This window comes from Geotrypetes seraphini, chromosome 3 (genome assembly GCF_902459505.1).
Source record: "Geotrypetes seraphini chromosome 3, aGeoSer1.1, whole genome shotgun sequence".
In the NCBI taxonomy this organism is placed as follows: Eukaryota; Metazoa; Chordata; class Amphibia; order Gymnophiona; family Dermophiidae; genus Geotrypetes; species Geotrypetes seraphini.
In genome coordinates this window covers 195,995,111-196,010,850 of record NC_047086.1, presented here as the reverse complement: position 1 = coordinate 196,010,850, position 15,740 = coordinate 195,995,111, and the positions used below count along the sequence as shown (strand labels likewise).

General features: G+C 46.1%; 1 protein-coding gene across 5 annotated transcripts in view; it reads right to left on the bottom strand.

The window, feature by feature from the left end:
* Positions 1-3,176: 3,176 nt before the first annotated feature.
* Positions 3,177-15,740, bottom strand: part of RARG (retinoic acid receptor gamma) — a 343,469-nt gene continuing 330,905 nt past the window's right edge. For all 5 annotated transcript variants that reach the window (XM_033937126.1, XM_033937127.1, XM_033937128.1 and 2 more), the window contains 3 exons: positions 8,504-8,708; positions 4,748-4,906; positions 3,177-4,575 (listed from right to left, as the gene is read on the bottom strand). In XM_033937126.1, the coding sequence (XP_033793017.1) occupies positions 4,400-4,575; positions 4,748-4,906; positions 8,504-8,708 (540 nt within the window). In that variant the 3' untranslated portion in view covers positions 3,177-4,399. The remainder of the gene's footprint in view (positions 4,576-4,747; positions 4,907-8,503; positions 8,709-15,740) is intronic.

The following is a 15,740-nucleotide window of genomic DNA, read 5'->3' as shown; positions in this document are numbered from 1 at the left end:
TAGAGCCTGTGTAAATAAGTATGCCCACTTATTTTCAAATATGCACATAAATTATAGAATTTTATAATCAGCATATGTGTTTGCCTGCTCTGCCCGCACTCCGCTCAAGCTTTGCCCGTGGGCATGACTGCAGTGAAAGCATGTGCCATGCTCACAATTTGTATACTTTTTACACTGGTTGGTATTTTATGCGGTCACTTATGCATGGTTATCATTAAAATACCAGTTAGGGGCTAATCATATACCATAGGCACTAATATTTAAGCACCCAATATGGGTATAAGCAATTTGAATGATGGTGTGGGTCACAGGGGTGGACAATCAAGGTCCTCGAGGGCCACAACTCAGTTGGGTTGTCAAGATTTTTACAATGAATGTGCCAGAGATTGATTTGCATACAATGGAAGCAGTCCACGTAAATTAATCTCATGCATATTCATTGTGGAAATCTTGAAAAACCTAACTTGGGTTGTGGGCCCTTGAGGAGCGTGATTGCCCACCCCTGGAAAATTCCACCTAAGTGCTATTGTATATACAGGAACCGAAATGCAGCAGTGCCTAGCTAGAAGATGGGTGTACATCTGGATATGTGTTTCAGCAATTTAAGCATTAGTACTCTCATCAAGTCTATGGTGCATCCCTGTCTTGACAATACACTTGTGGAGGGCAATTCCATAACAGTGGGGCTGATATTCAGCACTATTCAGTCGGCCAGGAATAGCACATAGTCGGCTGTCTGCCACTGAATATCCAGGACGGTGGATTAGCTGGTCCGTTCTTTTCTTAATGAATGTGAACTATACATTGTAAACCGCTTGGATCCTTTTTAGGCTGTTATGCGGTATATATTCAGTGTTTGGCTGGCTAAGATCAGCAGCCAGATAGACCTGTTTGGTTTTTTTAGGTGGGTCTGTCTTTGACTGCTAGGACTCAGCTGGCCAGCCAATGGGGTGGGGAATGAGGGCTGCAATCCAGTCGGGCTTTCAGGATTCCCCCCCCCCCAATGAACATGCATGAGATCTATTTGCATACAATAGAGACAGTGCATGCAAATATATCTCGAGCATATTTGTTGAGGAAATCCTGAAAACCCAACTGGATCGTGGCCCTCGTTCCCCATCCCTGGATTAGCCAGCTATGTCTAGGCCGGCCAAATCTAAAACTGAAAATTCAGTGCTGGTGCGCTGGCCTTGAATTTCTGGTTTTTGCCATGAACCCCAGGAAACAGCTGGCTATCTTCCGTGGTCTGAATATTGGCCAGAATACTACCTTATCAGGAAGAACACATGCCTGTAATTTAGGCGTGAGCACTTAGCCACCCATACAGTTAATGTGAGTACTTAAGCTTAAACTGCTGATAGGCCAACCTTCCAAAGATGCACTACAGCTGTGGTCTTCACTAACTTTTTTTAAGTCGGGGCCACTTTGGCTCCAAATGAGCTAAAGGAGAGCCACGAAATATCTTCCCATGTGGGGGCCAAAATTCCTTACCGTAATACAACAGTAACATCCATTTTTAACCTTTTCATTAGGGGGGTATTCCTCAAGGAAGTGGCCATTTCCAAATGTATTCTTTTCTTCTATTAAGAAATGCCCTGTCCTTCCAGTGTTCTGCTCCCCCCCCCCTCTATATAAGAAAATAAGAATTTCCAAAATGGGTTAGACCAAAAGTCCGTCAAGCCCAGCATCCTGTTTCCAGCCGTGGCCAACCCAGATCCCAAGATACCTAGCTAGATCCCCTTCTCGCTTTCTGTCACCAGCTCAATTATTAAGACAGAGAGCAGTGAAGCAAAAAAAACAGAATGATGGGGGCCCCCCCCCCCAGCGCTCTCCAGGGGCCATCACTGGCCCCCAAGCCTTTGCACTGAACACTATAGTCTAGTACTTAGGCCAAATTGGCATTTGTCATCATTCAAATTGTTTATACTCATATTTGGCACAGAATTGGTCATTTGTGATTGGGATTTGATATACCGCTTGGACAAGGTGTATTAAGCAGTTTATAATGTTAGATGTCCACTTTATAGGACTATCCCCTAATCATTACCATACATAAATGGCCTCATGAAATATCAACTAATATAAAGTGTGCACATTTGTAACAATTACTTTTTTTTTGTCTGTCACTTTGCTCGGAACTGCTCTCTATGGACATTTTAGGTATGCCACCTTGCAGAAAACAGTAATCCTGCTATTAGACAAGGGAACGTTTAAGATCTAGGGCTCAAATGCCAAAACTCACTCTGCATATAAACAAACCCTACGCTAGTACTCTTGCCTATAGTTTTCCAAACACTCGGGAATGATTTTTCATTGTAACTGGTAACAACCCAGCTCCTCCTATAGCACGGCCCGTTAATGACCTCCTCTGCAGCCCTGTATGAGGTGTTTTATTTGGTATGGCTACTGGATCCACTGCCAGCACCACACAAAACTCAAATAAAAGTATGTGATGGGAACCAGTAGCTAATTAAAAAGGTAATTTATTACAGTACAAATCAAATAGTTTAGATTGGAAAGGTTCCCTGTTGTTGGGCTTTATGGTATCTGAGTCTTTCAGGCCAGTCCTCCTAGAGATATCCAGGTAAACCTGCCCATGTGCCCAACCCCTAGGATACTAGGCAGTCCTGAAGAATAACTTCAGTTAACCTGATGCCAGAGGCAGACACTAGGTTCAGTGCAGTTAGGAGATGCCTACTGAGCACCAATGTAGGGGGTGCGGGGTGGGAAACGGTGAGCCGGGGCTTGGACGCAGAATCAGGCATACAGCTTCTACGGTTGGGTAAACTTGTTCTGGGATCGGGGGACTTTCTGTCGCTGCCTCCTGTTGTCTCAAACCAGGCAGGAACCAGACTGAAGAATAACAAAACTTCCTCCTCGCCGGCTCCCAGACTTGCTATAGATCTTCTGCAACCCATACCTTTGGACAAAACAGGTGTGCGAGGGGGAAGAGGTCCTAATGAGGGTTTAAAAGGAGAAAATGTGCAGAAAGGGGCTGGGGGAGAAAACCCCCCACCCCATGGGTATTTGGCACACAGCTTATATAAATCCACTGCCGTAAACTCTCAACACATTGCACTAAAATCCAGATGAGAGAGAAACACATGAGTGCACATCTAGCACCACCTTTTTGGACAACGTAGATCTCTCCTTTATTCCCTTTCCTATCCCTTTGGGAGAAAGTGGTGGCAGGCAGCTGCGTCAGATTTTGCTTTTTAAGTACAAAGACTGGGCAAGGCCAACATGAACACACGTAGACCCATGAGAAGAGGCGATGACAGACCCTCTCCTCATTTCTAGAGTTCATATAAAGCCTCTACTACTGCAACGAGAGAGATCCCATGCCCCTTTTCCAGCTGAAGAACAGACGCCCCTCCCCCATCTCAGACTTTCAGCTTTCCATACTTTTCTCCCCATAAGCTTGCCCACTTTCCAAATCTGCCAACATAAGGTGCAGGTCAGCTGCCCCCCCCCCCCCAACACACAGATAAGGCTGGATTCTGTGTGTGTGTTTGGACTCGATTGAAAGCTCCACACAGAAGAACTGTGTCTTATAAGCATCTATCCAGCTCAGCAACAGCTTATAATTACCCTTGATGGCCATCTCCCTTTGTCTCGTGTTAAGAGTCCTTTCTTAGCACTAAAAGGGAGAAAACTTAGGTGGGGGAGGTGGGGGCAGGCAATGACCTCTGAAACCAGAGTCCATAGAGACTGGTAGAAATGGCTGCAGCAGCATGAAGGGTGGGCAGGGGTACGGGGTGGGGGAGGGGCTCTCCAGCACCCTGCTTCTCTCCCTGAAACATAAGACAGAATCATTCCAATACAAAATGAAAGAAAAAGAAAATCAAATGAAATACAGAAATGGATTCTTACAAACAAAACAAATGAACGAGATTAAGTGTAACTTTTCTCCAACACCCAGCACCTCGAGAGGCATTGCACAGTCAGAACATCCAGCCTGCTGCAGGGGATCCCAAAGAGCCTCCGAATCCCCCCCAAAGATCCCTAGAGGGGTGACGAGTCCACTGGTTCGAGGGCTGGTCTTTTGGTTTTGAAATTCAATTCCCCTTACAGAGGTCTGGAGAGTGTCTGAAACTTTGGCAAAGTGATGGGAAGGGGCAGAGAGGGGTTACTGCAATTCAGTGGGTGACCCCCCCCTCTCCTCGCACCCCACCCTGAAAACAAAGGTTAAGGCAAGCGATATACCTCCAATTCAAAGAGAGCAACAAAGGAAAGGGTGGCAAACCCATTCGGAGTCCTTTCTGCAGGCTTCTCCCTCCACCTTGCCGATGGTCCGAGTCCCTGGCAGATCTCTGCAATGTCTTCTTCATGGCTAATTCCAGAAAAAAAGGGAGAGGTGTGCCAGAAAGCCTGCTGGAGACCCAGGCCTCAGCTCTCGCTAGGGAGCCTTAGGGGGGCATTTTTCTTCTGGCTTCTCCTCATCACTGGGCTTTTCCGGGGGTGCAGAGGGCTGAGAGTCCTCCTCGAAGGCATCGGGGTTCTCCAGCATCTCCCGGATCAGGGGGGGCATAGGACCCGGGATCTCCATCTTCAGCGTGATTGCACGTTCGGCCCCTAGGGTTAAAAGAATGAAAGCACAGCGGGTCACAAAGTGTGTGCAAAACAGGGTTAAAAATAACAAGGTGATGAGCCAAGATTAGCCACAGCAGCCCTGGCTACAACTGCAGCAGTGCAAGCTTCCTCAAAGCGGTGCTTTGTAATGTGGAGCCCGACAAGGCGCTCCTACCTTTGGTGCTGATGCCACGCAGGTCTGTGATTTTCATCAGCATGCGTGGAAACATGTAGGGTTTGTTCGGTCGCCGACGCCGTGCGTAGATTTTCAGGGCCTCCAACAGCGGCTCTTGCAGCTTGTCTACTTTCTCCGGCTCCTCCAAGTCCATTCGGTCTGGCAAAAAACAAAGGAAGCCAATTACTTATTATAAAGGCCCCCACATTTACACCATTCCACTCCATTGTCATTAGGGGCTGACCAAAACTGCAACCCACCCCCCCCCCCCTTCCTGGCCACCTCCTAGTTTCAGCCAAAATCAAATCTACAGACAAAATTTGCTGCTTGCTTTTGGCTGAAACTGAAACCAGTTCCAGCCCCAAACCACAGCAGTCTCCAAACAATAGTAGGGCCACAACCTCCTCCCTCTCCGCCCAAATAAAGGTAGCCCACCAGGCCTACCTTAGAGAATCCCTGTTGGTCTAGTGGCTAGTCGGGGCAGGAGCAAATCAATCCCCAGTCACTCCTGCCTCTGCTGTTAAAATAGCTGCCAAGACTTTTAGGAGCAATCTCATAAGACTGTCACTGAAGATTACTAGAGCATTTTGATATCGGAGCTGTCAGAGACTGGAGTGATTGGGGGTTGGTGCTGTCTGTGCTGGCTCCAGTTTCAAAAATGCCTGCTGCAACCTCTGGCAACAGTCTCTTGAACACACATAGTCATGGTAGCCATTTTGAACACACATAGTCATGGTAGCCATTTTGAACACACATTGTCACGGTAGCCATTTTGAACACACATAGTCATGGTAGCCATTTTGATGATGCAAATAGCAGAGGTAGAATCAACAAAGTTAGGCCCGGGGGGGGGGGAGGGGTATGCTATGGATAGAGAGTAAGTTTTGGTTTCAGCCAAAGATGTACAGGAGTTTAGAAACATAGAAATAGATGGCAGATAAGGGCCACGGCCCATCTAGTCTGCCCACCCCAATGACCCTCTCCTACATTTCTCTGTGAATAGATCCCACGTGTCTATCCCATTTGGCCTTAAAAATCAGGCACGCTGCTGGCCTCAATAACCTGAAGTGGAAGACTATTCCAGCGATCAACCACCCTTTCAGTGAAAAAGAATTTCCTGGTGTCCCTGTGCAGTTTCCCGCCCCTGATTTTCCACGGATGCCCCCTTGTTGCCGCGGGACCCTTGAAAAAGAAGATATCTTCTTCCACCTCGATGCGGCCCGTGAGATACTTGAATGTCTCGATCATGCCACCCCTCTCTCTGCGTTCCTCGAGTGAGTACAGCTGCAACTTATCCAGTCATTCCTCGTACGGGAGATCCTTGAGTCCCGAGACCATCCGGGTGGCCATTCTCTGGACCGACTCCAGTCTCAGCACATCCTTACGGTAATGCGGCCTCCAGAATTGCACACAGTACTCCAGGTGGGGCCTCACCATGGATCTATACAATGGCATAATGACTTCAGGCTTATGGCTGATGAAACTCCTGCGTATGCAACCTATGATTTGCCTTGCCTTGGATGAAGCTTGCTCCACTTGATTGGCAGTCTTCATGTTCTCACTGACGATCACCCCTAAGTCTCGTTCTGCTTCAGTTCTCGCCATTAAGGGTGTAAGTCTTGCATGGATTTTGTCTGCCCAGGTGCATGACTTTGCATTTTTTGGCATTGAAGCTGAGTTGCCAGGACCTAGACCAGTGCTCCAGTAGGAGTAGGTCATGCATCATGTTGTCGGACATTGAATTTATGTTTTGGGCTGAAACTTAAATCAAAATTCAGGTCGGCCTGCAATTGCCATATATAATTTCCATTCTGCTGCAGACTTGTAGAACATAGACTGACAGCTTCCCCCTGCTGGCTACAGATTTCCAGTAGCAACATACAGCTTTGTATGCTATGAGGTATATACATATGGGGTATACATATGGGGTTGCTACAGAGTTATGCTTAAAAGATGGATTCTCGTGAGAGAGGGGATTCTAGATTGGGCAGATTTGTTGGGCCGCCAGCCCTTATCTGCCGTCATACTCTATGTTTCTATGTTTCTCTATATACAAGATAAGTGTCGACTCTCTTTTAACAAGAATTTGCATTACTACTGCACTCCTCACAACAATGACCACTGCATCCAGGGCCGGATTTACAACCCATGAGATCCTATGTGCCCTCATTGATATGATCTCCTCTATACCTCCTCTTGTTTGATCCTGTCCCCTTGCCTTCAGATGATAGAAGCGTGGCACTTTTTTCTTTAAGGACAAGCAGGCAGTATATTCTCACATGTGGGCGATATCATCAATGGAACCTGGCATGGACATGTACCAAAGTATACTGCCACTTTAAAACTTTAGCACTTTCCATACCACACATGCGCCTTCCCACCCGACATTGGATCGTGGAACCTTCAGTTCTTCATTTTCCACAGAGCAAAGAAACTGTGTTTTTCCAAAATGCCTGTGTGCAGTAAATATTTTCAATTTTGGTGCCTTCCCATACCATTTTTTTCTTTATTTTCTTTAAATTTCATTTAGGCAATTTTCTTTTTTCAGACCTTCCTACATCTGTTGAGGTTGGGAACGTTGGCTCCTTTTTGGGAGCATTTCTACTCAACCTCCCTTACAACTGGACCCTTTGTGTCCCCGACACCCAGTGGATTCAAGAAGTGATCTCGACGTAACAGGACCATCTCAGGTTCAGACTCTCAACTGGTGCGTGCAGTGTCCAGGTCCTGAGCATTGGGACATTTCTTGTAATCTCTGTGCTTGCATACAACAAAGGGCTCTAAAGACTCACCAAATTCAGTTTGAGAAGCTCTTTGGTCCAAGTCCACTATGTCTACTGACCCATTACCAACCTAGGTGCCCCCTCCATCGACGTAGGCATCCACTCAGTCTCCGGCTCTTTCCAGAGGAGGTTCCGGCTCTTCTTCTGCATTGAGGAAGCAGCGCGGGGTGGGCTGGATGCTGAAAAGGTTGCTCCTGCCCTGCACTGCGGCCTTGACATTGCAGGAGGCAGGAGGCCAGTGAGGGAGCTATATTATTTAAAAAGGTACGAGGGGCATCTACTAATGCGGCGGCTTATCTATGATGTCGTTAGATAGGCTGCCCCATATAAGGAAACCGCATCCACTGTTTGGACTGCAAAACCCATATATAGGCCTTAGCCTATATATGGGGAAATAAGGTAGTCTTTTTGACTCTCATAGACAGCATAGCCAACATCTCTTACTCTTCCAACATAGTTACCAGTGGGGGGTCAGATCCACCATTTTTATCCATGCTGGATCTCTTAGGAAGAGGAGGAGATAGGGGATGCTGCGGATGGGCAGACTAGATGGGCCATTTGACCTTTATCTGCCATTACATTTCTATGTTTCTAATTAGTTTTTTGTTCTAACACAGGGGTGGGCAACCTTGATACTCAAGGGCCATGACCCAGTTGAGTTTTCAGGATTTCCCCAATGAATATGAATGAGGGCACTTATTCCCCTTGTATGCAAACAGATCTCATGCATATTCATTGGGGAAATCCTAAAAATCCGACTGGATTTCAGCCCTTGATGACCAAGGTGACCCACCCCTATACAAGAAGATCATGTTGGTCTTAGCTTCCAACAGAAAAATAAACACAGTCTCTAAGAGCTTTGTCTGTTTTTTATTTTTGGGCTCCTGAGGTCCACATTTTACTCTTGCACTTTTAATGAACTGTTTCATGACAGAGCCAATTTTTTTTTTTTTTTTGGGGGGGGAGAAGATACCTCCACAGATGAGACAGATAGCACTGAGAAGCCCCGTCTCTGTATCATCCATCTCCAAGGGGAGAAGCTGGCCAGCGAAGGCGAAAACAAGGTCCGTCAGTGGCCCAAAGCCAGCATTGTGCATTTGTGTCCTGTTCAGGGTCAACCCATCTGAAAAGGTCATGGTGTCCTGCTCTGGGGTATAACGAGTGCAAATTCTCAGCATCTAAGAAGACAAAGAACAGAAGTTTATAACAAACTGTACATCTAGGATTACAGATTTTGTTTACAACAACTTATAAGTCATATTTCCTGAATAATAATATTTGTCCCTAATGGTGCATAATTATATCTAAAAAAAACAAAAAACAACCTTTTAAAATAACAGAAAAATTATTTCAGCTTGTGTACACAGTCTATATTACAAACTAAGAGGTGAACCAAAGTGGAGGAGAGTGACATTACAGTCAATCAGCCAGCCAGAGCTATACCAAGCTCGGTGGTCAGCAGCCATATCTCTGGACCGCCGCTGCTGGCACTTCACACAAGCTCAGTTTTTGCGTACACCACTGGAGGAGCGACTCCCAGCTGATTAAATAGCGCTGAATATCAGGAAGTTGGTGTACACATAATGAATCTAAAGATTGGGAGAAGATCTACATAAATCTTTTACAGGCTTCCATTGTCAGCCATATTGTACAGAATGGGTACAAAAGCTCTACGAGTGGTACTGTACACTAGTTAGGCTTAAAACTATATGGGCAGGGTAGTGACTTGTATTGGCAGGAATGTGAATGAATAGGGGACTTTTTAAAAAAATATATACTGTATATTTGGGTTTTCTTCAGGATGTTGTGGGAATGCAATGTGCTGTTTATTAAATCTCGGACCACAAGGACTGTTAGCTTGCAAACAGCGGCTGGTGGAAGTAATGCTGCATTCAGATGAACCTGAGGGCACTGCTGCTCTTGTTCCAAGAGCCACCATCAAAGGTGGTCAAGTTTTCTCTGTTGGATTGTCTCTCCAAGTGATTCCCTAGTCAAACATGGTAAATTTGAGGTCAATTTTCTCAGGATGATCAAGATTGTAAGGTCTTTTACCAGTAAGTCTCCTGGAGAAGTTACTAAATTTGGTGATTTGGTGTATTGTGACTAAAATAGAGGCAGCTCTGTCAGGTTGCTTATTCCAGCTTTGTAAGTTTTCTGGGAAATCTTCCAGGAAAATTGAGGAGCTGGGTAGGGAATCGATTAGCATGGGAGGAATGCTGATAAACAGGTTAAGAGGACAGAAATTGGAGGCTACTAATACTGCTCTGGGGGAAGAGAATGTATTGTTCACTACTAAATTTCAGAAATTAAATAATGCACAAAGGTACATTTTCTGAATTTTCTGTTGTTATTCTATGCTGTCAGCTACTGAAATGTTAAAGCAATATTTTATGGATGGAAAGATTAGGTTCTTATCTCGTTAATCTTCTTTCTAATAGACAAACACTTTATTCCTGAACCTTCAGATAGTCAACCCCTTTTCAGGAGAATTCTTGTAGACAGATTCATTAGCATTCTTTTGTTCCACCTCCCATCCTCCTGAGGTGTCCTCCAATTCCACAGTTCATACCAAAGCAGATGTTCAGCCTTAGAGAAAAAAATAAAAGGAGGGATACGGAGACACTCCCCGAGAAACATGTCTGTTATGCTCATATCATTAATATATAACATATTAATAAAAAAAACTTAACTATTTACAATACATAACTAGGTGAAAGCAAACAACCTGAGCATAACCTGCACTAAGTGTGGGAGATTCTACAGACACCCCCTAGATTCTGCAATGTCTATCCTTGTTAAAGCTGGATAAAGGAAAGAAACAAGATATACGGATTCCCCGCATATTTGAGGCAGTAAGCAGGCAAATGAACATGTGACAGAGTGGACTTCAGGAATAAAGTGTCCGTCTACTAGAAAGAAGATTACCGAGATAAGAACCTAATCTTTCCTTCTAGTGCAACAGACATTTTATTCCTGGACCTTCAGGACATTTCAAAGCAGTCCTCAGAGTCTGGGGCGGGGTAGATAAGCCTGCTGATAGTACGGATGACCCGAATGCGGAGTTCATTTTGGCTGCTGTGCCCACTTTGTAAAATTTCGTGAACATATGGAGAGAGGACCATGTAGCTGCTCTACAGATTTCTTCCGGAGACATGGCTAAAGATTCTGCCCATGAGGAAGTCATGCTTCTAGTGGAGTGCGCCTTGACGGATATTGGTAGTCACTTTCCAATTCTGATATAGGATAAAGAAATGGCCAAACATATCCATCTTGAAATGATCACTTTCAAGACTGGTCGGCCTTCACAGGCAACCCCTGCCAGTACAAAAAGATGGTCTGACAGCTGAAATTCTTTCGTAACCTCTAGATACAGCAGAAAGAGTATATGGACATCCAAATAATTTCAACGCCTGATCACTCTTACCCTGAATCTGAGGGAGCGAAGGCAGGCAAGCACACTTCTTGGTTGATGTGGAAGCTGAAAACCACTCTCGGTAAGAAAGATGGGACTGTGCGTAAGACCCCACCTGAATCTAAAATTCTGAGGAAGGGATCTCTGCATAACAATTTCTGAAGTTCCGACACTCGTCGGGCTGAGGTAATCGCCACCAAAAATACAGTTTTGATTGTAAGAAACATCAAAGAAGCTTACTCTAGAGGTTCATAGGGTGCTTTAGTTAGTGCCCATAGGATAAGATTTAGACTCCATGTCAGAAAAGGCTGTCGCACCGGAGGACGGAGGCGCAAAGCACCCTTCAAAAACCTGGCCTCATCAGAATGTGTGGCTACGGTGCTTTTATTACCCTTAGGCCCAAAATATGAGAGCCCCGCAATCTGAACTTTTAGGGATCCAACTTCTAGGCCTTTTTTTTCCAGTCGTTCTTGGAGGAAGGTGAGCACCACAGATATTGGTGCCCAGTTTGGGTCCTCACTCTTCTGAGCGCACCAAACTTGGAAACACTTCCAGGCTTTCGCATACATGGCTAGAATCACTTTGTTTCTACATCTTAGGTGGACACCACTTCATCCAAATAGCCTTTGCGCATTAGCGCCATGAGCTCAAGAGCCATGCTGTAAGACCAAAGCGTTCCGGATCCTTCAGGGCAATTGGTGCCTGCGTGAGCAATTGCAGATGACATGGGAGTCTGAGACCTTGGTCCCTTTGCAGATGAACCAGGTCTGCATGCCATGGTCACCTCAGCCAATCTGGTGCTACTAGAATCTGGTGCTACTAGAATCTGGTGTGTCATGATCCTGTGCAGAAGTCTGTCTATTATGGGTCACGCAGGAAAGATATAAAGTCCTGCCCTTGGCCAAGGTTGCACCAGGGCATCCAGGCCTTTACTTCCTGGCTCATATCTTTGACTGAAGAACTGAGCCGCCTTCATGTTGGCTGCTGATGCCATCAGATCAACTGTCAGGTGCCCCCACCGACTTACAATGCAGGTGTAGTCTTCCTGAGAAGTGACCACTCCCCAGGATCTAGGGTCTTCCAGATGAGGAAATCCACTTGCACTCTGTCCATTCCTGCAACATGTGCCACTGAGAGCATCAAGAGATGGGCCTCCACCCATCGAAACAGCATCTGGGCTTCCAAGTGTAGAGTAGAACTCATGGTGCCCCCCTGGCGATTAGGATAGGTTGCCACTGAGAAAACCCATACTGCTTTGCTCTGCAGCACACTCCAAAATACCTGAAATGGCAGGCGGATGGCTTGAAGTTTCAAGAGGTTGATCAAGCACTTCCTCTGAGAAGGGGGATCAGCGTCACTGCACCTGTCACCCTTTGCAATGTGCTTCCCAGTCATATAGGTTGGCGTCCATCGTTCGGATCATCCATGCGGAAATGCAAAGGGGAACTCCTCTGGTTAGAGACTGAGGCTCCAACTACCAGGCTAGACTGCAACATGCTTCCACCATCCAAGGCAGCTGCTGCAGGAACACATCCCTTTAAGGGCACCAGCAGGAGAGGAGCATATTCTGGAGCAGACGCAAGTATGCGCTTGCCCAGAGGATCATGTCCATGGTTGCAACCATTGATCCTAGCACCTGCAAATAATGCCAGGCTGTAGGAGCTGTCTCACTCCAAAACTTCCTTATCTGACACAGATGCTTCTTTCCGTGTGCTTCCTTGAGGAACACCTTGTTCTCCCTTGTGTTGAACCGGATGCCCAGATACTCCAAGGTCTGCATCGGCTCCAGGTGGCTTTTTTGAAATTTGACCTCCCAGCCCAACTTCTACAACAGCTGAATCACTCTTTGAATGGCCAGCCTGCCTTCAGATTCAGACTGGGTTCTTATCAACCAATGATCAAGATATAGATGCACTTGTATACCCGCTTTGAGCAAGTGTGCTGCAACTAAAATCATCACCTTGGTGAAGATCTGTGGTGCTGAGAACAGCCCAAAGGGTAAGGCTGCGAACTGGAAGTGTTGCTCCAGCACATGGAAACGCAAGAACTTCCTATACTCTGGAAAAATGGAAATGTGTAGATAGGCCTCCATTAAATCCAGCGAGGTAAGGAATTCCCCCAAGTGCCACTGAAGCAATTACTGACTGCACCATCTCCATGTATCTGCCAGAATCAGAGTCTTCCTCTGGTATGGCCTCTATGGCTTCCAGTTCCAGCAGCCTTTGCACTATTGCTTGGACTATTTTTACAGATTACCCATTGGAATACAGAAAAAGTCCGGGAGGGGACGAAAGAATTCAAGCTTATACCTCTCCTGTATAATGTTCAGCACCCAATGATCTGTAGTGATCTCTTCCTATGCTCCCTAATATGCCAATAACATCCCTCTGAAGTGTGGAGGCTTGCCGTCATAACTGCTCCTTGGGAGCTGTTGCGGAGCGGAATTCTGAAGATTGAGAGCACCTGGCCCCTCCAAATCTTTGTCTGGAGCTTTGAAATGATCTCAGGCCTGAAGGCCCTCTCAATAACTGGTAATTTCATCTGGACTGGAGGTCCGAAAATTACTGCGCCCTATGGGTTCGAGGTCTGCTGAACAGGAAAGACTTTGGCTTGCGATCCTGCACACTGGCCATAAGATTATCCAGACCTTTCCCAAAGAGTAAATGTCTTTGATATGGTAATTTACTCAAGGTCTCCTTGGAGAAGGAATACCCCGCCAATTGTCTGATCCATAGCATCCTGTAGGCGGAAATGAAATAAACAGACATTTTGTTCATTACTCTGAAAATATCATACAGAGCATCAGCTATATAATCCACTCCAGACAAACTGGTGATCCCTCCTGGCTATTGTCTCCGGATCATGGTGCAACTTGGAGTGGCAAGCCCAGGTGACAAAAGTCGCCACGGCAGCTGCTTTTAAACCATAGGCCACGACTTCAAAGAGCTTCTTATGAACAAATTCCAGTCTCCGGTTCTGGGCATTCTTTATTACCACACCAACTTCACTGGGAAGGGAGGTATGCTTGGTAGCCCTGTGCCATCAGAGAATCCACTTTCAGTGGAACAAAGAGCTGGTTAAATTTAGCATCCATCAGATAGAGCTTTGCCATGGCTTTGGCCACCCGAAGGAGCCCCTCTGGGACCTCCCAATGGCCCGTTAGCATTTTTGTAATGTCTTCATGAGAGGGAAACAGGTGATCTGTGCTTTTATGCTGCTCATAAGTGAGCACTGTGTAGCAGAGGACTACAGAGTCTCTATCTTTAATTCCTGGAGGGATTCCATGATCACCTCCAAAAGCACTGAAGGCTTAAAAAGCCTGCGCACAGTCGAATCCTCTCCAAGATCAAGGGATTCTACCAGATTAGGATCCAGTCCCCCTAAAGATGAAGCAGTATTCCTGCTACAGAGGATCTCGACGGGGAGAGTAAAGGTATTGATACAGAGCCCTCTTCAGACTTCCTCAGACTGGACTTCCCCAAACTCCGCATGGCACTGTTGCTGGTGAATTGCGCTTTTTGGGTGTGGGTGGGGGGAAGAGAGACCACCACCAGCGTGGCTGCGATCCCCAAGGGTTCCATGCAGCCTTTATTGCTCATGGCTATACTGGGGTCCAAAAACTAATGATTTTGGGATTTTAGAGGTGGGCAACCCTGACTCTAATCTCAGAATCCAAAAACCCCTGAATTTTCTTTTAAATGAGGATTTTGTTTTTTAGTCTGTCAGCCTTTTACTCACAGCACACGCACAGACTCCTTCCCAGAGTTCCTCTCACATGGGCATAAGCTTGTCTGCGGTTTTTACAGATTTTTTCTTCATTTGGGACCCCTGATGAAGGTGTGTTTTCTGAAACACGGACCGTGTTGGGTCCATTGGTTTGTTTGCCTCTAGGCGATGTTTTCAACCGCATTTTAACCATTGTCACAATAAACTTTGTCTGCACCATTGTACGTCTATCTGCTGTTTTTCTTGTTTTGGTTTAGCCTTTTACTCACTGCATTATGCTGTGTGCTGGGAGCTGCAAGTGCTGAAGCAGCAGAAGATTTTCTGCCTTAACAAGCCTCGAATCTGGACTGCTTGTCTCTTCAGACTGCCTCTCAGGTCCAACGAACCGGCCCGAGATCACAACCCCCACTGGACCTTGTGCACACAGACAAGGGGAGGAAAGCAGTCAGTTCAGATCCTGGAAAAACCACCATGGAGTCACTCAGTCAATGCTCAAATCCACTACGGATAAAACTTGGGGCGAACCCTGCTCCCAAGAGGTCAGTCCCTATGCACCTGAACTGTTAATGCAAGCTGTCCAAATGGGTGCACTGCAAAGGAATCTGCCCCTTGGAAGCAGACCCTCGATCTTAGAGTCTGCGCTCTCCCACAGCTAGAGATGCCCCAAGTTTGGGATCCTCTGCAGCACCAAAAAGCCTCACAAATAGTAAGCAGAAACCGAATTCAATTGAAAACCAAAAATGAGCAGAAAGACCAGTTCCTACCATCTTGCTTATAGAGCGACAACCTAGGAATTGAAGGACAGGCCATAAGGATGAGAGGCGGAGCAAAAGAATGCTAATGAGGCTCTCTACAAGAATTCTTCCAAGAAGGGGTTGACTACCTGAAGGTTCAGGAATTAAGTGTCTGTCGAACTAGAAATTTGCTATGGTACCCTGGCCCTGCCAAGGATTGAGAAGGCATTCACTCATATAGTCCTGGTTCTATTATCAAACTACCTACGAATGTCTCTTCCCAACCAGAGGGCAGCTAACAAATTTTGGAGCCTCCTTCACCATCACTGCTTCTTTTT